Genomic DNA, 25,413 nt, shown 5'->3' with positions numbered 1-25,413 from the left:
AACAGAACAACCTCAATAAGAGGGATGAAAAAGTTACACAAACAGTTCCAAAAAATCTAACATTTAAGAAATTTTCATTTACAAAGCTTTGTGACTTCTATTTCATTAAACCAGTGAAATGACCACTAATGTCTCATAAACAATTAAGAAGTTATACATGACACTTTCCATATCTTTAAAAAAACCCAACAAATAATTTTTAAATAACCCAAAGGGAAACAGCAGCAAAATGAGACTAGACAATAGGTGCTTTAAGAAGTCACCCAAGTAACATTATATTCCATCTTAGCAAGGAACACTCTTGTCTAGGTTTCTTGGAGAGTATCATCCTATGTAAATTATATTCTCTAGGAATGTGCTACTGGTGAAGCTGAATCTATGCACAGATTTTTAAATATATTGCACCTGCTTGACAAAAAGTTTGTAACTTTCCTATGATGCAGAACACCTCCAGAAGAGCTGGGGTGCTCCATCTGACAGCACAGAAAATTACAGCCAAGTGCACATTTCTCAGTTCTTGCTCATGTGCTTTAAAACAACTAAATGGTTTATATGAAGTGACATAAAAAACAGGCACCCCTCATAATTTTAAACTAGTTTCAAATTAAATAACCCATCTGAAATGGCCTGTTCCTCTATTTGCATTACGCCTGCTAATTTTGAACTAGATATCTGGTTTCCACCAATTTTTTTTTTTAAAAAATGCAAGAAATAAAAAGAGGAAATTTCAAAAAAATTGTCTCAAATTTGTCATCTATAAACAGAATATCCTTCCTTGGGGGAAGGTACCAGCAAGAACTCAGTCTCCTGTACCCTGCATGATGTTGCAGGTCAGCAGCATATGTAAACTGTGTAACACAATCAGCCATTGCACATAATTTTCCTTAACATAAGCTAATAAAGAATTGAAAACATGGAATAAATTTTGTATATAGATGAATACAGCAGGCATATATTTGAGGTTGTAAAATACCCTTCCTGGGTTAGGAGAGACATTTTGGTCAGATACAGGCTAAACCTGAAGTTTCAAACAAATTTTCAAACCAGGCACTTGGTGCAAAGCAAACAGACACCACATTGCTGAGCCCTGAGAAGATGGACAGAACCGGGGATACAAAGAAAAGCAGAGGAATGAAGAGGAATTAAGAAATTCAACAGTGATAATTCAGACTTCTGGGCAAATCTGAAGGGCTCTTTACAGATTGAATTTTGACTTTGTTACTTAAATGTCTACTTAGACATGTTGAAGATCCGAGCTCTTTTGTGGATCTGGTTTTCTGCTCTTCAAAAACAGACTAAATTGGAATTCTCCAAAATAGAATTGTCATTCACTAAAATGCATTTTTTTGCATTTCAAGGGGTGTTCTTTCAAGATTTTACTATGAAACAGAACAGTACTGAGAACAATGTTCAGCTTGATTGTGGAAACCTACTTATACAATAGCTCAGTATCCAACTCCTAGCATGAAAATTATCATTGACAATTCAGTGTATTACCTAGGTAGATAAGCTGGTACTAGCTGATTCCATGTTTGATTTCAATGAATGTCAAATAAAGAAAAAACTCATATAATCCTTTCTGATCTCTATTACTTACTACTACCAGCTTATATCATGAAGTAGAAAAATTTGAGTTTGCTTAGCTTAGTAATTTTGCTTCACTCAGCTACATCTATTACTAAGCACCTCATTACATGTTCTAATAAAAAATATGGCCTCAATATTTGAGTTTACAACAACGGCAAATTTGCAAACACGGAAGTGAAATCTCAACATTGGCACTACCTCTGATTATTGAGCATGTATATTATTAACATGCTGTGTTATAAAACTACAGGAAGAAGAGTTTTAAAATTAAACATATTACAAGAGATTGATACTACAGAAAAGACTTTGTGTAAAAGTTAAGGATGTACAGGAACTGGTTATTCAGACTACATGATTACATGTGTCTAAAATAGGGCAAAATATGCTCTTCATGTAAAAACCTGCAAATTCTTTTAATGAGGCTAAGACAAAAATTTCTGTTCAATTTCCTTTACATATAAATATAGTGATAGAGAGGAGGAAGGAGATACCTGCTCATGGGAAAAGGGTACCTCCAGCCCTGGAGGGAGGAATCACTTCATATTAGGGCTCAGTCCTTTCCAATACCTCAAAATATCTGTGGGAATTGCCTCTGCAGAAAGAACAAGCCCCTCTCTGCCCCTTTAACCACAGAGGAGAGCATGGCTATGAGAGCTGAGCATTTTCACTGCTGTGCTCCTTGCCACCCACAAGTTTCTCTCCAAGGTTTCCTCACAAGATTGTCATAGCTGCTGTTTCCTGTCATCACCATCAAGAGTTCCTAATTCAAAACTATTTAATTTTATCTCATTTAAAGGACAGAGGTTCCCTATTTTTCCACTGTCTCTACAAAATTTATATGACTGAAATCACTTTTATTATTTGTAATTATAGAGAGCACAAGACAGAAGTGTCAGAACAGCAGAGTAATGTATCTCTGTTGTTTTCTTGAAAGATCCTTGATGGGAGTACTCAAGGAAAAAGATGCTGCTTAGCATAAATCAAGATCTTAGAAAACAACCATTATTGTCTGGAAAGAGAAAACATATCCTATTCTTGAAAATGTCATGTTACAAAAAAAATCTCTTTAAATGTTCGTCCTTATTTTATTTCAAAGTTTCTGTGAGGACTTTTCTTCCTTTTCCTTCTGCAAATCATGGAAAAGCTGACACACAGCACAGGTACATAACAAGATTTTTGAAAAACAGGTAAGACTGACCTTCTGAAAGTTACATTGTTCACCTCTAATTTTACTGTCTCACCCTCTATGAGTACAAGAATTTCTCAAGCAGGGATTTTTTTAAGGAACTAAAAGAACAAATGTTTATCAACAAATGTGAGCAGAGATAGCAGCAGTCAATGCTGAGCACAACCCATGCACAAGCTGCATATTGCTGCCTTTACTCAAGCCCTATTTAGTACATCACATCAGGATTTTATGCTGATGTATTAAGCGAAACAAAATATGATATAGCAAGTTCTGTGGTTGCCTCATCATTTCCATCAGTACAAGTGTGAGGCTGTTTAGGCCCAAAATAAACTTGTTAGAAAAAGTTAAATCAATTGTATTCTCTACTCACAGAGAGCATTCACATGTCAGAAAAATGATTTAGAAGTGAGCAATAACCTGGTTTGATCCTCACTGATCAATTAACGCATGTGTACAATTTAGTTTGCCATAACAAAGACACATATTAAAAAAAAATCAACAAAATTCAGCCAAACATATCCAATGGCTAATGTCTTTTCAGAACAAAGTAGTTCAATTTTACTCTGACTTGCAGAAACATTGCATAATATGTTCTACAACATTAAAGTATTTAGAACAGATTTTTCAATAATCTTGATTTTGCAAAATCCCAGAACATTAAGCAGTGAGCCACAAGGCAAGAAAACCCCAGAAAACCACTACAATATGGTAAAGTATTTTTTATCAGTTGCTTAAAATGAAGCTTAAAACAAAAAACAAATAACCAAAATTTTTTTTCAAATTTACACTCAAAACAGGAACAAAGTATTAGCATTTTAGTCAGATCAATGTATCATAAATGTGATATTTGTAATTACAAAAGCCAGGAAATGAATGTTCTGAGAGGTCACAGGCATCATTACCTGCAATTATGACAGGTCCTTAAGTCACTGCCCAGACACTGTCCTGACTCCATCTCCATTCTGCCTTACACCACCACCACCTTCCAGCTGTCTCAACACTTTTGCTGGCAATTACTTTCAAAATCTAGTGGAGTACATTAAAATATTCTCTAGAGAGAAAGATGTGCAAGATGATGCAATTTCTTTTTTCAAACAGTTTGACAATATGAAGTCACAGCATACTGTGTCTTCTTCTACACATAAAAAACTTTAGAGAACTTCCCTCAAGAGATGCTTCACTGTTTCAGCCTTCTGTTCCTCCCTTGAGAAAATTGAAATTCTTCTGTTTATCAGCTAAAACCCTCACACTTGGTTTATCTAAGCAATATAACTCTTAGCATAGGAGAACTTTCAGGAAACTACTTTCTAATCTAAAAGTCCTATTTATTTTTAGGAAGAGACAGAGTCTTTCATAAATAATGACAGAACAGTACGTCTGAGTTATCACAATGCCTTTATTTACTGGAAAATTGCTTAGAATTTTCCAACACATATATGTTAGAGTTTACTTGAGAAGAAGCACCTAGAGTGAATCACCACAAATCAGTTTTTTATCTCTTGAAAGCAGAATGTTATTTACTAACCATCTAAGTGCAGGGGAAGACTCCTAATGGAACAAGGAATTCTATATTTGATGTGCTGCTTTAGGGAAGATGGTCACACTGCCTCCTCAGGAGGAACAAGAAGACTAGGGAAAGCTTAAACCACTCTAAAAGATTTTCGAGGGGAACAGCCATACAAGCTCAGCTATTCCACTGGGGAAAGAAGCACAAGAAAAGGCCAGAACCTTGAGCAAACCTACAAGTTTGACAGGAAATTACCAGTAAGTGCAGGTAATGATGGAAAGACACTTTAAAAAAAATCATGCAGATGGAAACAGTTTCTCTGATTTCTTTATCTATGTCCTTCAGAAAAACTTGCAACAACTTTACTGTTTGTTCAGATGTCATGAGCAAATGCTTCCATTACCAACCTTATTTATTTGTTTTAGACCAAGTGTAGTATCAGGGAGTCATAAACAGCAGGCTTTTCTCATCCATTTATCAGATGAATCCATAAGCCAAGGGAGTGGCCCATCTGTGTCCAGGGACTCCCAGAGTGGGGCTCCAGCCCCTGTGCCAGGCTCAGGTGACAATGGAGCTGCTGCCAGGGGCTCTCCACACTGCAGGAATTTACAGGCTCACAGCACAGGCAGCTGGGGCTGGAAAGCACTTCTGCTGGCTTTGAATGTCCCCATTTGTAGGGATATTCTGAACAGCCTTCAAGGCACTCAAAATCCACCAGGATGAGATCTGGAGCAACGTGCTGGAGCTGATTCTGCTTTGAGCAGTTGTGAAGAGGCACACAAGGAGTCACTACAAAGCATTTTACATTCTTAAGAACTTGCAGTCTGCTAATTCAGGGTGTACATACTACCCTGAAAAGAACACTTGAAAGGAAGTGAACCCACTCAGTATTTTCTACCAACTATTGGGCTGATGATAGGGGTTAGCATCAGAACTCCCATTTTCCCAAGCGGATTTTTCATATTCATTCACAATTTTCTCCAAGCAAGAAAGTAAATATGCATCTCCAAAGAATGTGCACAATAATGTAATGAAAAGGATCTGGAATAAAAAACAGCTTTAAACACTATAAATGTAGTTATTCTAGCTTTTCACGACAAACTAGTAATATTTTAGCAATATTAAAAATAATCTGTGTTTCATTTCATTCTGTTGTAGTACTAATCCATATAATTTTACAATTTGACAGTATTGTTTAATCCAAACCATGGATGTAAAACAGAAATAAAATTGAGTACATGTCTATAAAATTCTTCCAATGCAGAAATGTCAGTAATAGTAATTTCAGTTTCAAACCTCAGTCTTCTTCCAGTTCTATTTGTTCAGGGATTTTTTTTTTGGTCTGTTAAAACTGGAAATTGTGAAAATGAAAGCTATTTATAAATAGCATAATACTGCATTGACAGATACCAGCATTATTTAATTACTTTTTATAGCATAATCTTGACACTTGTAATACAAGTGATAACAAAGTAGAAAATGCAGTAAGGCAAACTGTACTTCCTTCAAGATATCACTGACTCCCCAGATTCAGAGGTCAACAAGACATTTCTAATTACATTGTATATCCTAAATTTTTTTTTGTTATAATGCAATGCTCCTTTCCTGATCACCTTGTAAATCAAGAGTAGGTAGAACTTATTAGAAAACAGTTACTTTGGTTGGTTGGTTATTAAAAAAATATATCATTGCCAAAGTCCTTAGTGTTGTTATCCTAAGTCTCAGAGTCAAAATAGTTTCAGCATGATTGGCTGAAATTCTCAAGTTTATCACATCTCAAGTTTTAGTTTTGAAATGTTTATTTCTGCAGAGGATACAATTTAGTTTTTATCTGGTATTTTCTCATTTTAAATTTTTGGGGCTTGTCTTTTTTTTCATCAACAATCTTAACAGGCCTTTTCTTTAAACTGTAAAACAAGACCTACTGTGAACCAAAGGCAAACTTGTCAAGCAGGTTCCTGAGGCTGAAACTCTTCAGATGAAATTCAGTTTCAGATTAAGACATCCATATTCAGATCCCTGTATGTGAGTTGTGTGTTCAAACTTCTAAGAGCTCTACATTTATCAGTCACTTCAGTCACAATTCAGTAGCCTAAACATGGGCATCTAGAAGCATTTAAGATTGCTGAGGTATCTACAACACCCACATGGGATTGTCAGAGAGGCCTTTTAGAGCTGCCTCCCTTGAAATCTCCACCTATCAGCTTTTTGAATACTCTCTATTCAAGGTCTGTACTTTCTAACATTTTCTCCTCAATGTCCTCATGGTATTGAATTCCACTATTATGCAAACACTGCAGCCAATTATTCTAATAATGACTGGTCCTTCCATCACCTGCATCAAGAAATTTCCCTGATGCCCTCCAGAAATCTCTGAGATTGCTTACATCCCACCACACTGCCTGTCCAGGAAATGCCAGGGAAGTTCAAGTCCCCCCCGAAAACAAGGTCAGAATTCCCCTGAAAAACAAGTGTTTCAGAAACATCATCAGCTGCATAAAAAATGCTTTGCCCATTTTTTCACTTTGATCAGGTGGTCTACAGCAAAGACTCAAAATAATGCCACAGTTTCTGGTCTCACCTCTAACTCTGAACCACACTATCATCCATCTGCTATGAGCCACTTTTCCCTTAAGAGTGGGCCATCACACCATCCCAGAAAATACCACAATTCATCTGAGACACTCTTTCCCACAAAGGGAAACTTCATTCCCCTTTCTTTTGAGCTCATCTTTTCTGAAATGTCTTTACTCATCCATCCATCCATCATAAAGTACCACTATTAATTCTATGTTAACAATTTTTATATACCAACTAAATTTTTGTTTTAGTGTGCAAGCTACAACAGGATTTCTGCAACTTGGATAACTCAGCTTAGCACTATCTTAGAAAAAAATTGGCTCTCAGTGCTGAAAGAAAAACATCTAAACATAGGAGCAGCTACTGTCATTTCCATGCTGCACAAGGAGAGACAAGGTTTGCCCTAACTTTAACACCTCCCAAGTGCAAATGGCAGCAAAAACTCCTCTGTATTCTGCAGTGGGCCTTAAGGAACCAGAGGTGGCAATTGCCTATTCAGATACCAAGCAGCCATTCCAGATCTGTTCTGGAGCAAAAGCAAGAGCCAAGGTAGAGGTTGTTTTTGGTTTTAACACATTAATTAGTTAGTAATGGTAAGCACTCCACATTTGGGTAAAAGCCTAAGCTACAATGGTCTTCCTGTATAGAATTCAACTTTTATGTTTAGTGCCTCAAATTAAAAATAAAATAAAATAAAGTTTTAAACTGAAAATTTTTCCTCTTCACATTTTAGGCCCCCCAATTAATGTAACACTGTAACCCTGTCTTCATCATGCAATTTGGTATGTAAAAGGTGTTACCTAATGTAACCATCACTGCTGGTATGTTGGTGTCAGCTCATTGTTAAGTTTGGCTATGGAACATTTAATAGACGACTGCAGTAACCCTAGGAATCTGTCATTCCCTTTCACTTATTCCAGATCTTTAATGAGAATATTTTTTGTGTTGTTCTCCAGGGAATGATAAATTTGAACAGGAAATGCTACTTGTATTTTCAAGCTTCAGTTCACATTAGACAACAGTATTACAGAAAGAAAACAATACCCTCCTCTCCCTGTACTGATTTTGTGGCATTTACAAGACATCTTTTTGCTCTCTAGGTCTCTTTCATCAAGAAATATTTTTGTTGACATTACACTCATACCAAAGCAAATTAAATTTTAGAAGTTTTTTTCCAATCTGTATATTGATGGATAATTAAGTGGAGACCCTGATTTCTTCTCAAAGTTTCTACATTCAGGTTTGCAAAGAAAAAAAAGGATTTTCTTGTCTGGGATTATATAGACAGTGCACTCTCTGGAAAATAAGAGAGAAATTCTGGCCTTTTAAGAAAACTGCAGGTTTTCTCTGTGCAGCATCTAAAAGTGCATTCCTTTTAGAGATTTTCTCTTCTTCATAGCACAGCATTAAGATTAAAATTTATTCTGCTAAAAGAAAGACAGCAGGCAAAATTCATAACTCAAACACCCCCTGATCCCTGCTGCAGAGGTCAGAGGAACAGGAGGGCTGCCTCTACACAAGATGCATGATAATTTAGCTAACTTGAGAAGCCAATCATACATGTGGAAATAAAGGAATCTGCAGGAAGATTTCTGCTACTACTAACAGATGAAGAAGAAATGGCAGCTAGGTTTTCATAAAAATAGCATTTTCTGCAGATGAAATTTCAACTTGGGAGCTAAATCAAGAAAGAGAGTTTGTGGACTTATTTCAGACAGTTTGTGGACTTATTTCAGACAGTTTCTTCAGCATCTGAAAAGTTGTGGCCAGATCAGTCTATCCTCCCTTATATTTCAAGATGGAGAAAAAAAATCTAAACATCACAGAAATTCTGGGAAGACTAAAAAAAGCTCCTCTAGCAAAAACTGCCCCTACCAGTAAGACTAACATGCTGCCCTTTTACATCTTACACACAACACATGTACTTTTGAGCCAGGAGGAAAAAAAAAAGGGATACCCACAGAGAATTTAAGCTCACTGTGAAAGTTTGCCCAAGCATGACAAACAAATACTTCTTGGGAAAAGGGGAAGGAAAAGTGTCGTGATCTCACCAAGTTTATTATCACAAACACTGGAAACATTCCGTGGGGAGAGAGGATAAAAAAGTGCAGAGTGAAGAGCTAAGGGCCAGGGAATACATGGGCTAAAGAAACTGGGAAAAGAAGGCAGATAAATGCAGCCTGAGAACAGATTGGAAAAGAGAACTGGGGTAAGGCACCTCGGCTGAGAAGTTAGTGCTAAAACCAGCATAACAAATAAATGAATCTGTGAACATTAAAATTTTAGTGGAACCCAATTTAACTGAAAGCAGAGGAACAGTGAGAATTCAGAAATAGCTGCAAACCCACTAAAATCACAGATGAGTCTCATTCCACAGTGTTCTGGTATGCATGGGGGATGAAGGCAACAGGTTACTAGCTATGCCATCTCAAATACTCGAAGCTGACAGCTGTGTGACAACTGCGTGGGTATCCATATGGTGTTCCATGATGAATTTTGTATTTGAGAAGTCTAGAAAATTATGGAGGGAAAAAAAAAGTAAGTTTATCACAGTATATATAAGCAAGGCAGCATTTGAGGGAAAAAGGCAGCATTCTTTCATTAGAAATACTGGTGTATGCAAAAGAAACTGAAGCCCTTCTGCAGGCCTAAAATAGAAACAGCAGCCTCCAAGGCTAAATTCAACTGAGAACAATTATATTCTGTGTTTTAAAAGACTCAATGAATCTACATAAAAGGCCAGATATTTCCTAAGGTAGAGCCTATCTCATTTAGCTTTAGCAGCTAAGAGTTAGATATTCCATGTGAATTGTCATGGCTTTCCCCACAGTCAGTAAAAGCAGGGAGGGAGAGAAGATCTGGCCAGAAGGTTACTGGTTTTAATAATTTCCAGATGGTAAGAGCTGCTTTTCGGATTTTGGACTCTCTCAACTTATATAAATGAGGGAGATTGGTTATGCAAGACCTAAGCACTGAAACAGTGGGTGAGATTAATTCCACCCAAGTTACTTAACTTTGCAGCCCTTCTGTCTGTATATTTTATTTTTGCATGCACAAACTTAAATGCATGCACATGTTTTTAAGGTACATTTCCAAATCTTATCAAGACTAGTAAGCTCAGGGATATTACTTTCTCTGGATCATTATTCTTTGAGTTGCATTGCTACATTAAGATCATCACAGTTCATTGGATTGTACTTGTAATTAACATGCTGGAAACACAAAGTATTCCAAACTGTGCTACTGAAGTAAGAACATCTCCATTGCCAACGTAACTGCAGCGTCAATTCTCACATCCCACAAAGCAATCTGGCATAACTAGCAGCAAGACCAGAATTTCTGAAGCTCATCCTTCTTCTTTCACCTGCATATTAGAGAATAAAGTATATGTTCACTGGTGAGGATCTTCATGAAGCTATAAATATCCCTGCTAGGAGCTTTGCATTTCCTTTTCTGGTATAATTAAAGGTACTACCAGAGATCAATAAAACTTTAAATAACTTGCAAATAAGGTCCCATTACAAACTTCCAGAAGAGTGCTTTAGATCAGATTCTTGAGCAAGAGCTCAAATATTTAACATTAAAGGTTTTCATAAGAAAATTCTGAATTTAGAATGTATATTGACCTCCTAGAGCCATATTTCTCTCAGTTCCAAGGCACTGTAAATATTAATTTTAAAAGTGGTGAAAGAAAAAGTAACAATTGGAAAAGTTTTATGATTCTTTGTGGAGTAAAGGTTTTGAACCTTTTAGTCAGCAAAATTTCTCATTAATGTTCAGTAACAGGATTCCTACTTCAGATTTAAGATTACTCCAAAAATCCAAAAGCTAAACCTGTGCAAGTAAGCTTGGAGGTTCATTGCAGCCCTTGGTCTAAACTAGATGGAGATATGGAAAACAAAGCTTCCCCAGAGGAAGGCTGCCTTCTGTCCTTTGTAAACTGATATAGTAGCAAGCCTTCTGGTGGTACAGAGAGTAAACAATAGTTCTAACAGCAGTTTGATGACTAGCATTTGTGCTTGAATGTGCTAAAACTGACTTGCTTTCATCATAACATGATTCTGGGTGTGACTTCTTTTTTTTTTTAAAAAAATCTACAATATTGCAGTATAAGATTATATAGCAAAAGCTCTGGATATGTAGCAATAAATAAAAAAGTTAGCAAATGAGTAAATTGGTTACTTTAAATGCAGTTGAAATCTTCATAGAAAAGAAAAGAATTAGTCTCATCACACAGGTTTCATTCAGGTAGTACTGTTTGAATAGTCAATTATCACCACCTCTTCAAAAAATGAAAAGGTGGCCTTGAAGAACATTAATTGTTAACCTATCCCAGTCTAAAAATCCAGATAAAAACCTCAAACAAATCCATAGATAAGAGATCCCTATACCTAATTATTCCTTTGCTTTTGTCTTTCCACATATTTGTTCTTTGCAAGAATAAACTATGCCCTCATAATTTGATTCCTAGCCAGATCTGTTCAGGAAGGGCATGTTCTCCCACTGAAAAATTCTAGGTCTTATTGTTTACTGTAGATACAGAGCTATAAAACTAAACTGAGCTTTCATTTCCATTTTTCTTTTAATAGCTCAGAAGTGCTAAAAGATTGTCTTTGTTCACACAAACATATTTAGGAAAAAAACAAGACACTTTAGCAATAAGGATAAATTTTCAGAAAGTTCCTGAAACAAAATCTTCAGATGAAGAGACAAGTGAAAGCTGAGAAAATATAATCACAAGACTTGGGCTGTGAAATTTTTATTCATATTTTTGGTAAAGCCTTGTACGTGCCTGCTATATACTTTGATAAAAGAAGAGATTTATTGCCATTCATATTTTATACTGAGACACAAGTGTTCAGTTCTCCTTACATCCATAAAAATGGAAAGTGCAACAGCGTGCTAGCCATACACAGAAAAACCTTTGCAGAAGTTACAGAGGGAACAGGCTGGTAGCATTTTTTAAAACTGACCAGAAGAGACCACTATGCTATAATTCATTAATTAAACAAGTGTGTGTGTGTGTGTGTGCACACCTGTGCACAGCTCTGTAATGTGCACATGTGTCATTGGAAGGATGCTGGTAAAGGAACAGCTCATCTACAACAACACATATTAAACATCCATTTAATTGAGAACCCTACTAAATAAAAACCTAGAATACTACAAGACAGTCTGATTACCCTTGAATTGCTTCTCTGATCCTGCCATCATCCAGACATCTACTCTGCATTCTCTTTTATGTTATCTGAGGAATATGGAAGAAGGGGCCCCTACAGCCCAGAATTTCTCAGGAGAAATGCCACTCCCTCACCTTTTAATTTTTTAAACCTGCTAGAGGCCATGGGATGGATGTTCTTTGGCCTATGTTTAGCCTTTCTAAAAGGCAATGGGGAAGCTCCTACTGATTCTCTTTTGCTCCCCAAATAATTCCTTAGCACTGCAAGAACATTTCTAGCAGGAAGCAGGAACAGTAAGCAGTGGAACACAACAGTGGAAGCAACAAGGACTTACAAAATTAGAACAGGTTCAGAGCCCAGGGTGCAAGTCCATCAGATACTATCCTGTATGTCTCTTAACACCATTCCTCACTAGCTGACGATTTGAGGGAGAAAAAATGGCAGGCACCACTTGGATGAGTTTTTCACACAAACAGTCACAGAAAACTTGATCCTGTAGAAGCAGCAGCTAGTCAGCTCTGCTCTGCAGATGGCATTGCCTGCAACATATTTCTGTGCATAAACATGGCATTACTCTATCTCTGTTGGAAATGTTAATTGATTTCAAGAAGATAGCTTGCCTCCTGGTCAAGACGCATACTGTCAAAAGAAGAGGTAGGTGGAACCAGTAAAGTTTCTTAAGTCCTACAGAATTTCATCTTTCCACATCTCAGTGCCTTATCACACTTAAAAATATCACCTATCTCTGTCATACCTCAAAACCACATTTCTTTAAAAGCCCATCTATAACCTAAAGGAAAATCAATAATGATGATAATCCTGTTCAGCCAAAGTTAAGTCTAAGAAAACTGTTTTGCAAACAATTTTCAGCACACTGGAATATGTGGTAATCTTCTGTTCTTAGAACTGTATGAAAAATATACTTCATAATATGCAATTGGGAAGGAGTTCTAAGTGTTGCAAGGATTCTTTCTTGACTGAAAGATTAGGAGAGCTGTTTAATAAGGCAGCACACTTCTATGCCAAAAACTGAAAAAAGAACAACCACCCTTTCAGAGACATAGGTATCTTGTTTCTGCTGCCTGAGTGTGTAACATATCAGGGTATGAAGAGGATACTGGGGGAAGAACTGAGTGCATGCACAAGCATGAGAAGAAACTGCACAGGGTTTCAAGAAAAAACACTGTTGATAATTGAGAATATTGTTTATGGGATGGTGCTTCAAAAGTAAAATTGAGTAAAACATTATGCCAAGCCCAGAAGGTTGCAGCACAGCAGATTCACAAGCAGACCATGCATCCCCCAACAGGAGGATGGCCACAGGTTTGCAGCTTATAATATTTGAGCTCATCTTCTGTTGGCCCATCAAGGATTATGAACATACTTGTCAAAGACAAACTCAAAGCAAGGAAAAGCAGAAAACAGACCCATGGAAGTTGAAGAAAGCAAGATTGAAGCTAAGGACTATCCCATAACAACAGACAACATCTAAACATTATATATACACAAAAGATGTAAGAACTTGTTTGTCATCACCACCCAGAGCAACTTCAGAGATGAAGTGGGGACATGAGAGCTCCTGACCCTTGTCCTCCATCCTGCATGCTGGACATGCTGCCCAAAGCAGACACCTCTCTCGAGCACACACACGACCCTTTATACTTCCAAGTGTGTGGGTACGAGGGTAGAGGTGAATGAAACCATGAAGAAACGGGCATCCATGAGTACAATCATTTCACTTCAAGACCTGCAAATATTCCCTTTATGCAAGACCAACACTGAACTTCATTATACTGATCCTTGTACACCCAGTACTGTACAGAAATTAGTCTTGAGGAAGAAAGAGAAGATGCCTTATCAAAGCTTTTAAGGTGCAAGCAACTATAAATTGGAGAGCCATCTGTTTCCAAAAAAGAGTTACCTGTTCTGTTCAGAAACAAATCCTCACTTTGCTAGATGTCTGAAAAAGTAAAAATAAAATTGCATAGAGAGTGTGATTTCTCATAATGGGCAAAGGTAAAACCATTATGTTCTACGGTGTTAGGGCTTAAAATGGACTTGCATAAAGATTGATCTAATTTAGCAATTTAAACAAAAATGAATCAGGGATAGTAAAAATGCAAATACTTTATAAATCCAGACAATGTTTTAGTTTTTATCTTAAATAAGAAAAGCATAAATAGATTTACTTTAAAAAATGAGAAGCGTGCAATTGGACTGCTCTTGAAGAAAAGCAAGCAGCAGACTCATCAAGCTTTATTGTCCAGGTGCAGGTGCAGCAACACACAGCAAAAAGAAGTATGTGTTTTGAAGAGTTTCAGAATTGCAATATGTGTATAAGGCATAGATCTCATAAAGAATGACTCCAGTTCTCTGCAAACATTTAACAACTGCTGCTGGTTCAAAAAAGAGCACAAAGCAGTCTTAGCAAAAGTGGTCCCTATTCAAGAGCTCAGCCTGCCTTCCCACTGTATCCAAAATTTCTTGATCACCACACTCTGACATCAGGTTTGTCTAGTCCCTTACTTAGGCTTTTAGCTAGGATCAAACCACACATTAAAAGTACAATTATTAGGTCCTCTGCACAAGAATTTACAAGTTTGTACAAATTTTAACAGCTGTAATGGTATAAAAAGGAAACCACTTTCCTTTTTCCCCATTTATTGTTATCCAGGCTTTGAACGAGAAGTAAATACCACTATACTTCAAAAGAAGTTAAGAATTCCAAGAATTTTTATTCAAAAAGAATAGAAAGGTTGTTTTATATTTTAGAAGGGTATTCCATGAGTTAGGAATTACGCATAAGTGAGTAATCAAGGAAATATAAATTGCTTTAATCAGGACATTCAGAGGGACAACTTGCTATTTAAAAACACACTGTAATCTTTACTGATGAAAAAATGCAGAGCCAAGAAGAGCCCACAGTTTTCAGGAAAAAATGAAATTATAGGAAAGTTTTCACTGTTATTGTGAATGTTTTACCTACACTGTCAAAGCTCATTTTGCAGGACTCCTGAGTCTTAAAAAAAAGGACTTTAAAATTCACAAAAAAAAATTTAGAAAATAAAGTAATGTGAATGGCATATTCAAGACACTTTAGTGTATTTAAATTTCAGATCAACTTGGTTGATACAAATAATTTTGAAAGCCAGACACATGATCCAGACCCATTTTTACCATGGTACATTTAAAAATCTACATGAATGATCTTCTGAAACACTGAGTTATGCTCTTAATGGCCTTTGTTTAAATACAGTGTGTCCAGAAATCAATGATTAACCTAGTGCTCTTAGAGCTGCTCATGTGTCCTAGAAAAGTTTAAAAACTCCACAAGAATCCCTCACAGGAAAACAATTAGCCTAAAATTTAGAAATTCCATTTTGTTTGCATCAATTATGCTACACAGTAATTTGCAATTTGATGACGAGACCAGATTGTAATCCAATATTCAACCAAGTTCATACTACTACAGATGTAGTCCTATAATTAGCCATATGCTGCTCCCTCTCCCATATAATAATGTGCATTAACTATAAATTCCCTTGCTTGCACCGCTACTTTCCTAATGATCCAAGACCCTACATCAGGTCTCTAAACTTATCTATTTCAATTCCTTCTGCTATTGCTTCTAAGAAATACTGTAGTCATGTTCCTAAACTTTAATTATCAGCATAAAATTTTCAACTTTTTGCAAGAAAAAATTATTTGTATGGATAGCCTTGCTTTGGGTGCTCATCACATCCACACTTAAAAATAAGATCTCACTTACAAGGACCTCAAAATGAGATACAACTCTACAAGCTGTTTGCAATTAAGAGCCATTAAGGGCAGCCACAGAACACACTGCTGCAGGTCTGAATATGATGCCAGTATTATTACAAGTGTAATGATATATAATCCCTCTGCAGATGGATTTTGCAGCAACTACTAGGGGGCTTGTTTATTGACTGGCAATCTTCCAAGCAAAGTTCTCAGTTGTGGCATAAGCAGTAACCTTTCACTTAGCAACACCAGTAGCCACAGCAATAATTAATATAAAAGATTATGTAAAATAGTATCAGAAATACATATAGTTAAAGAAACAAAAGAAAAAGGGCAAAAGATGTCTGGTTTATCCAGAGCCCTTAGTGTGACCAACTGGAAGAAACTGTCTGATAAAAATACTGATCTGAGATATGGTGACTGCAACAAATTGCTTTTCTTTGACTTAATTTAAATTGAAAACCATAAGTAATACATTTTACATATCCTTCCAAAGCAAGATGAATCACTCTTGTTATTTTTAACTCAGGCTTCTATGCTTCTTTCACCTACCTCCATTACTAAAGTACAAGGGTGATTCCCTGTTTGTCTCCCTCACCCTTGTTTTGAAGATGTTCTGCAGCATCAGGTGTCTCTGCACCCCAGCTTCGTACTGCATGAAATGTTATAATGGACAAGCCAACTTAAGCCACCCTAATTTGTGGTATTGAAAGCACTCACATTGTAGTGCTTTAAACTGAACACATCTGAAAATAAAAACTTTAGTCTTTTCCCCTTCCACAGCAAGTTAATTTCATCCCCTCTGAAAGCTCTGTCTCTTATCTTTGCCCTGCACCTTCCATTTCTAATATTAGCCATGGGGAGCAAAAGAGGGATGGAATGAGAATTTTTATTAATGAATACCATCCAGATCTGAGCAGGGTTCATAACATGACAAGCACAAAGGAAGAGGTAAGGGAATGGAGTAACCTACAAGGGAACTTTCAAACACCAGTCTGGATTGTCAGAAAAGACTCAAAGGGAAACAACACAGCACAACTGCAGACATCAAAGTAGCATCATTCCATGGATATGGCTACAAAGTGACTCATGTTATTAATGAAAAACATTAACTTTCATAAAATCATTGAATATCCTTAGCTGGAAATGACCCACAAGGATCCTGGAGTCCAACTCCTGGCCATGCACAGGATTGACACCATGTCCCTGCGAGCATTGTCCACATACCTGTGGAACTGTCAGGCTTGGTGCTGTGACCACCTCCCTGGGGAGCTGTTCCAGGGCCCAGCCAGCCTCTGGGTGAAGAACCTCTTCCTGATACCCAGCCTAAACCTCCCTAACCACTGCCTCTGGTAATTTAATGCACTTAAAGATGCATTCAGGCCCACTTTGTTGAACCCTGCCCAGGCCCTCTTAAAGAAATCATTGAATGTGACTGATAAAGATAGCAAGGGTTTATATACAATCAAATTAAATAAAACTCTGAAACACAGCATATCTTAGCAACATATAGCAGAAGCAACAGTCAGAAAACAATAAAATAATTTTTAAAAAGATCTGGAACTACCTTACTTCATCCCCTCATCCTACATAGCCTTACAAGTGCAAACCCAAATGTTTACTTCAGTTAATTCCAGGACTCAGACTTTGAGAAAATTAAAACAACACCAAAGATCTAATTTTTTTTCCAGTGGTGTAAGTAATTTTAGAATCTGATAATTTCTTCAAAATTAGTGCTTTAATGGTTTTTATTAAGAAATGCATTATGACAAAACTCTTAAAATAATTGAAGAACGAGAGAGATCTGGGAATAAGACTTTGAGGAAAAGAAATAAAAGGCAGCAGTAAGTATTGTGATATAGAGAATATTATAGCTCACCTTGAGAGTGAGAAGGGAGACTGAATCAGTAGTGGTCTGCTCAAGCTGTAGCAACTCAGCAAGTTCAGTTTCTATGTTCCATTCTGCTCAACTATCTGATCTTTGCAGCACTAACAGTACACATATGAATCTTCCACTTTCTTGAATGTAAATCAGCACTTTATTGACATCAATCATATTTAAAACCACATTGATATAATGCTGTCTGATTGTCTGTTTCCCCCTGCCACAGGGGACTGAGAAAACTTTGGAAGAGGTTCAGGTGAAGACAAATGTCACAATGCAGCAGTGAAAAATGAAGGCTATATAAACTGTCAATGGCATATTCACATCTTCCCTGCATAGGAAGCAGTTACAGATGTTCATTTTAGGTCTCCTACATGTATAGGAGACCTATATAAAGCAATGCCTGAAGTGAATCAGCACTAATCAAGCTTGCCTCTCACTGCTGCACTCAAGGAAATGCCATGGAAGTAGAGTTTGGAAGTCCACAAAACAAATACTCTGTATCTAACATCTCACACCAGAATTCTGTAAAAAATTCAAAAGGTAATTCACTGCCTCATAGTGAAGTTGAAGCAAGTGGTTATCAAACAGTTACTATGAGCTTCAGCACCACCACTTGCCTAATAGCTCTATTTTCTTCACATAATACTTAGGACAGATCTCAACTCTCAACTTTCTACTGCAAACATTTAATACTGGCAAACTCTATTTATCCAGAAGGTCCAGAAAGTCTCATATTCATTGTATGTGTTTCACACAAGTTTTGGCACAAAATCCCACCAGTGATATGATGCTTTAGCCCAAGGAACAACAGCATTAATGGAATAATCTTCCATAGGTAAGCTGCCATTGCTGAAAGGAAACAGCATGCTGCACAGAGATTTTATCCTGGCAACAATTAAAACCAAAAATCTTGCCACGAAGCCAAACCAAATTTCATTAATTGAGAAAATTAGCATATTCCTTTTAATTACATACCAAAAAAACCCAAAAAAACCAAAAACAAAACAGCAAAAAATTTGAGGATGAGGGGAAAGAACACAGGCAGCAATCTGGTCTCATTTTGAGAACTCAGATTTTTTATTTACTCCTCATTTAATTTTTCAATCAACCAAACAGGAAACTACTGTCAAATCAGTCACATCTAAAGTAAGACAAAAAAGAGCTGTACCCATTTTAGTACAAAAGATTATACCATAAAAGTTAAACCGCAATGACTGTATTCTTCAATCTAAGTACTTGACTTAACACATGCTGGGGAGCTGAGGAACCTTGAGAGCCAAATCTAAAGAAAGTACAGGAAAAAATACAACACACTGAAAAAACCTACAACTTTGACAAACAAGTACACTTAACTTTTAACACTAAAGGGGAATCAACAACATAAAAATGGTTAGCAGATTTGAAGTGTGAAGGTATTAATAACACGAGCAGACACAAGAGTTGGAAAAGGGATTCTAACATTGACCAGGGAAATTCAGAACTCTGCTTTCATGACAATATTAGAAAAAATCCAAATGTTCTCATTTGCTTTATGAAAGCAGCATGACCAGATTCCTGGTGCCTGTACCTAAAATTTCTGAGAAAAGACCAGGAGGAACTAGGAATCAGTGCACAGTTCTAGAAACATGTGTTATGTGAACTACCTGTCATCATGATGGCTCCACTCTTTAGGGGTACAGAAAATGTAGTGGAATAGCTTGTGTGACCAGAGCTCTGCCACAACAGACACAGCTCATCTTCTGTTAAATATCCTAAAAGGCAAGGACAACCTTGCAGAGGAGAAGGGGGCTTGAATACATGTACATTTGCTTTCAAATAGCTAACACAAAAGTCAAAAGCTCTTGCACAAGGGTTGGAAGACAGAACAACGCAGGTTACATTAGGGGGAACACCTGCTTCAAAGCACCTTATAAAGAGAGGAAAATAGATAAAGCCTTTTTAAGGGAAGCCTTACAATAAAGTCCAGTTTTCACAGAGGACTTAGAGCACTCCAACATTTGCTGCAAGGGTAATACAGCATGATGGAGACAACCAGATTTTTGGAAAACGGAGAAGGCAATTGCTTGACACTGATCAATGAACCAACCATGATAACCTCAGAGGCACTGTGTGTGCACCCTGACAAGAGACCACTGTACAAGGAGGAATTAGTGATGCACATCAGAGCTCACCTGAGCTGGCCCAGGCCCAGCTGGACTGCAGGACAAACTCAGCCAGGTCACTGTAGCAGAGAAGCCTGCAAGCAGCTCCCACTCAGCATCTGAGCTACATAACCCATGTGGCCTTGCCTTTATCCAGGGATGTAGCAAGAATTCTCCTGAGAACATCTTTCTGTTTGACAATGGAATTGCTCAGGAGTTTTCTTTTAAAAGAATCCTGCAACAGTTTGAATAATGAAAATAATGAAGAAATCCTTCTTACAGACTGGTCTTCACAGAATGCTGCACTCTGATCAGAGGCCATTTTGATGCTGCACAACTGAAGATTCCCAAAATCTGAAGGGATGCAAGATCACCTGTTCCATTTTTACTTTATTATAGTGAAGTTAATACTCACTGAAGAAGCAGCACTTTAAATAACAATTTAAAGAGCCTGTGTTCCTTTCTTATGGGTATTACAGCAGACCAGCATCTCTACCGTGACAGTGGAATTTAAGATTCTGAAATAATTAAGAGACAGGGACAATAGAAATACAACCCTTGACTTTCAAATGAACATATTTCATCTTGTTCTGGGATCTGCTTGGAGACAGCCCTGAAGAGCAAAGGAGCCTATGAGAGGTGGTTGTTCCACAAGAATTACCTCCTCTAAGCACAGTGATGGCAATGGGAAATTTTTCTCAAGTTGGCCAGCATTGGTAAAAGGGGAATTCCTGACTCTGCTCAAACACAAACAAATAGTGTGCAGTGTGAAGAAGTGGGTTACCTGTAGAAACATTAAAAAAAAAAAAGTTTTCAAAGGGAAAACCATGACCCAGCTAATCCATAGGGATTCCAATAATAAAAGACATGAAAAAGGCTGAGATACTCAAAAGAAATGCAATGATTCTGCTACATATGCATATTCACTTTATTTTCTAATGAGTAAAATGAACCTTTCTTTAAGAGATCAGCAAATATTTCTTTCATGTATTCTGAGGCAGACAAACAACTTACCAGAACACAATGCAAGAGTATTACAGAAGGCTCAAATAAGACAAAATTAGATATTAGGCCAAGAAGACATTGCCTGGAAGTATTAAACCTATTCCAGAGGTTATTCTTCATTAATCTTCAATGCAATGAAGTGCCAAATAATTCTAACTAACATTTCTTTTTGTTGCTTTTTAATATGGGAATTGAGTGGTGTTTATCTCAAAGAAAAAGGTCTAAAAATGCCTCATGCTATTAAGAACCACCAAAACCAGACACATTCCTAAAATAAAAGTCAAAAAACCCCATCTCATTAGGCAGGAGATGTTGGACTTATAAGAACAACTGGCACCAAACTTCCAAATCATTAAACTGTATACCCTCAGGCTCCAGACCTTTGGTAACACACAGCACACTGCAAGAGAAGGAGAAGTCAAGGAGATCTCATCCATTTCAACTATGCTTTTAGAGAAACTGCATCACCACACACCTTCCTGCACACCTGGCTAACCTAAAAAACCACCATCAATTTATGCATACAAATACATGTATATAGGCATAGAATCATAGAATGTCCTGACTTGGAAGGGACTCACAAGAATCATTAAAGTCCAATAACTCCTGGCCCTGCACATGACACCCCAAGAATCACAGCATTTGCCTGAGAGCCTTGTCCAAGTGCCTTTCATGGTTTGACTGCTTGGATGAACCCATCTTCCTCTCCAGCCTGGCTTGTGGTGAGCTCTGCTTCATCCTGAGAAACAACCCCTGTTCCAGCATCATCATCTTCTCCACCTCCCTCAGGCATCTAAGGATGTATTTACCTCATTTCTATAAACTCTACTTGCAGCTGCAATTGCCATTGTTCCTCCTACAGTCACAATTTATTATCTCACAGTGCAACATTTCCTTTTCACGCTGGCTTTTGGCTTAAGTTTTCTTTGGGTTTCCTTCTCCTTGTGCCCATCTTTGGAGACCTGTGGCTTTACCACAGTATCTTCCTATCATATTACTGCCCAACAACTCTGCATGAAGCAGGAAGACCACTTGGTAAAGTAAAATGGATACTAGTTTTACTTAAAGGGCAAACATTTGACAAGTCTTAAACATGAGCAAAGATTCTTTTCCTCAGCCATGATCTCTGACACTACTGAAGTGTTCAAGTGGCTTCTGTTTTCAGAAAACAGCAAAATCCAAACAAGCCAAGACAGCCTTTTTAAATAGTTTGTAACTATCAAATGTATTTCCAGTATTTTCAAACACAATGCACTTCAGTGTATTTCCTTAGGAAATATCCTCTGACTAAATGAAAAATAGGAAAAAGCTTTTCAGAGCATCATCTCTGCTTTTTTCCAACAATATTTGCATTAGCTTAGCATCAGAAAAAAAAGTCCTCAAATAAACAAGTAATCTTTATGCACAAACCACAATTAGCAATGAAGGATTTGGGATAAAAACAGTCTGTGTAATAATGTAAATACAGTCATTCTAGAGGACCTAGTTTAGCTTTTCTGGTAATGTTCTTTTACCAAAGGAAAAACACATCTAATAATGACAAGGTATTTGTTCCTGATGCCATTCTCTCCTACTTAAATCTATATACATATGCCAGTGAAATGCACTGAGGTAAAAAGCTATATATTTACTGAAGCACTAGTGGATTATATGGTGGCAAATTGCTGCAATTAAGGGCTGGCTCCTCATTTCACACAAAATTTACCCTCTCAACAATACAGTGGAGATATATTGACTTAAAACAGCTGGGAATTTGATTCTGGCATATTACTACTATTTATAAACATTAATATAAATACCTCTATATTCAAAAGTATGCCCAGTAAAAACTTTAAAAAAACCAACAACCCAAAAAAAACCCCAAAACCCACACACAAAACCAAACAAAAAAACCCAAAAAACCACCAAAACCCCCAAAAAAGCAACAAAAAAAACCCAAACCATACATTCTTGCATGTCCAGGTAAGTCTTTTATGACTGTATGAAAGTGTACTTCATCTTTTTATTCCTATACAAGTAGGAAAGGCCAACATTTAACTTTTAGACAGCTACGCTGTTTTTGGTAAAATAGACAGATTCTAAACTCATGTGCTCTCAGAAGCTCGGTGCAGCTTGTTTTAAGTGAGAATCATAAATCAGTTAGATGAAAACAGCAACATGCCCTCAACTTTTTCTTTAGATCTCCAAAAACTGGAAACCCTAGGTCTTAGTGAACCCACCTGCTAGAAGCTTAACGCAATACCACTTTGTTTTAAACATTTAGCACAGCTGTTTCCATCAAGACAAAGCTGTAGAAAAAAATGGTGAGACTACTAGAAAATTTAGATGCTCACAAGGAAGGCAGCAGTCTTACACAGGCTGTTGGAACACCTTCCTCTGCTAAAGGAAAGACTTTCCTTTCTAGATATCTGGTGTGCTGCAAGGTATTCTCCTAGGAAGCTGGGCAACAGCTTACCCTGCCAGTACACCATACTTTTAGAGTACTGAACTCTTCTGCATGAGCATGAATAGACATGCATAGCTTAAATTTCACTCAGCAATGCAGGAAATCTGAGAAACTTACTGAGTCTGGGTGAGGTTACTTTCCAAAAAGAACAGAGATACCTAGTACAAACTGCATCATTATTACCCAGGTGTTCTCAAACTACTCGCCCTGAATTTTCATACCATAAATATCCAAAAAGATCCAACTTACCTAAGTCACTCAACTGACTGTTGTACATCCCCAAGCCAAACAAGGCTTCAGCTGGAGAGGATCTCAAGTTCCAATTTATTTTTCATTTTTAAGTGCTCAACAGTGTAAGACACTCCAGACAGAACCACACACACTGTGCAAAAGTCCTTCTGTGTACATGCTAAAAGCCACCATAGGAACATAAACCCTCTGCACAGTCCTAACTTATTCTAGAAAATGGTATGAACTACATAAAAAGACTTGTATAGATTCTTGGATCACTAAAATTCTGTGATTCAGAAATGTTTTGCTTCAGAGAAGTTATTTTGTTAAATGACTTCACTGCAGCTTCAAAGACAGCAAAGTTGTTTGTGTCAGCTCCGTGCTGATGAGCAGCAAGTTCAGATACATACAACTTATCCACTAGTTAAAATAGTGTAGACAGGTTGCCAGACTTCATTTTTGTATCAAACAGTGGCTTTTCTTTCCTTCTTAACTTCTTCCTTCTCCAAATTAAAATAACAACCAAAAAAATCACTGCTTTCTCACTGGTATTTGATCATCCTACAGATGTCAAAATCCCTCATGGACTCCTCTTTCTCTCCCCTGCCCCTTCCAAGGCAGCCAAGTGCTTCTACTGCAGTATCTGGCAAGTAGTTTGGCATTCTAATTAAGAATGCTTGAGCATAAACTGTGTTCCAAAATATTTCTGGTCTCTTTTCTTAAAAACTCTCTAAGTTGAAATTAATTAAATATTAGTAATATTTCAGAGAAATATTAAACACAAAAAAATTGAGATCTGGTACTAGATATAGCCATTTCCCCTGAAACCTGCAATTAAGATTGCTTTAAGTAACTTTCTGAAAGGAAAACTCCACCCCAGATGCCATGTCTCATACATATTAACATGTTAGCTCTCATCAAAGGTCATTGCTTCACTCAAACACCAACATTTCCCTCTGACTTAAAAGTAATTCACTTACCTTGTGTCTGCATTTAAGTACAACACCATAGGCTCCTGAAACAGAGAAGATGAGAGATAAGCCATCTCAAAAGCAGAAAAAAAGTAAAAGTGGCAAGATAAAACAGTGTTCAGCAACCTCCTAACTACAGAAGTAACATTGTTCCAAGTATTATTATTCAGAACTTACATATATAGGTTCTAAATCTCTGTACACTGAAACAATTCCATAAAAATTGCTCAAAAGTAAATGGATTTTAAAACACTGAAATTATTTTTTTTTAAATATGCTTGCAGGTAAGTTTGAGAACTTGCATTTCCCTAGTACCACTAATGAGAAATCAACACATTAAACTTTTAAAAGGAAAAAAAAAACCAAAACCACAAAAAACCCCAAGCCTCCACAAAACTATTCTTTTTCTCTTCCTTTCATTTCAGCTTCCAAACTCCTTCATCCATCTGACAAGGAAATCAGCAGAAGCTCTAGATAATAAACACGTACAAGAAAAATTGTGCAGTTAGTAGCTTATTATCATCTAAGTCAAATCTACAAAATTCTAATTAATCTTTTTTTAAGATACTACTTACCTTCACCTACAACCCCAAGGATCTCAAATTTATTCATCACATTACCAATGTTAGGAATCTTCATCAAGACAAATTCCTCTTACGGTGAGAGCCACAAAACATGGCACAAATGGGACCCTCTGAAGATTTTGCAAAAGGCAGTTGTGAAAAGGCTCTTGGGGAAAAAAACTTCCACCTTGATCAATCAGACTTCTCACACCCTCTTTTAATTTCTAGGCAATCAATAGCTTCCTGGGGAAAGAACAGAAAACAACATAATTAGTACTTTGATTTATTTCAGTAAGAGAAAGCAATGGTACACAGACATTACACCAATAGAGTCTAACAATTTTAACAGACAATTAATTTACT

At 37.0% G+C, this 25,413-nt stretch overlaps 1 protein-coding gene across 1 annotated transcript in view; it reads right to left on the bottom strand.

Annotated features, from left to right (window-relative positions):
- CDKL5 (cyclin dependent kinase like 5) overlaps positions 1-25,126 on the bottom strand; it is an 81,685-nt gene extending 56,559 nt beyond the window's left edge. The window contains exons 1-2 of the mRNA XM_058800330.1: positions 25,063-25,126; positions 24,497-24,531 (exon numbers count right to left, since the gene is read on the bottom strand). Coding sequence (XP_058656313.1) covers positions 24,497-24,531; positions 25,063-25,126 — 99 coding nt within the window. The remainder of the gene's footprint in view (positions 1-24,496; positions 24,532-25,062) is intronic.
- Positions 25,127-25,413: the final 287 nt, after the last annotated feature.

The sequence above is a fragment of the Ammospiza caudacuta genome, chromosome 2 (genome assembly GCF_027887145.1).
Source record: "Ammospiza caudacuta isolate bAmmCau1 chromosome 2, bAmmCau1.pri, whole genome shotgun sequence".
Taxonomy (NCBI): domain Eukaryota; kingdom Metazoa; phylum Chordata; class Aves; order Passeriformes; family Passerellidae; genus Ammospiza; species Ammospiza caudacuta.
Note: the sequence above shows the minus strand (reverse complement) of the source record. Positions and strands in the feature narration are given on the sequence as shown.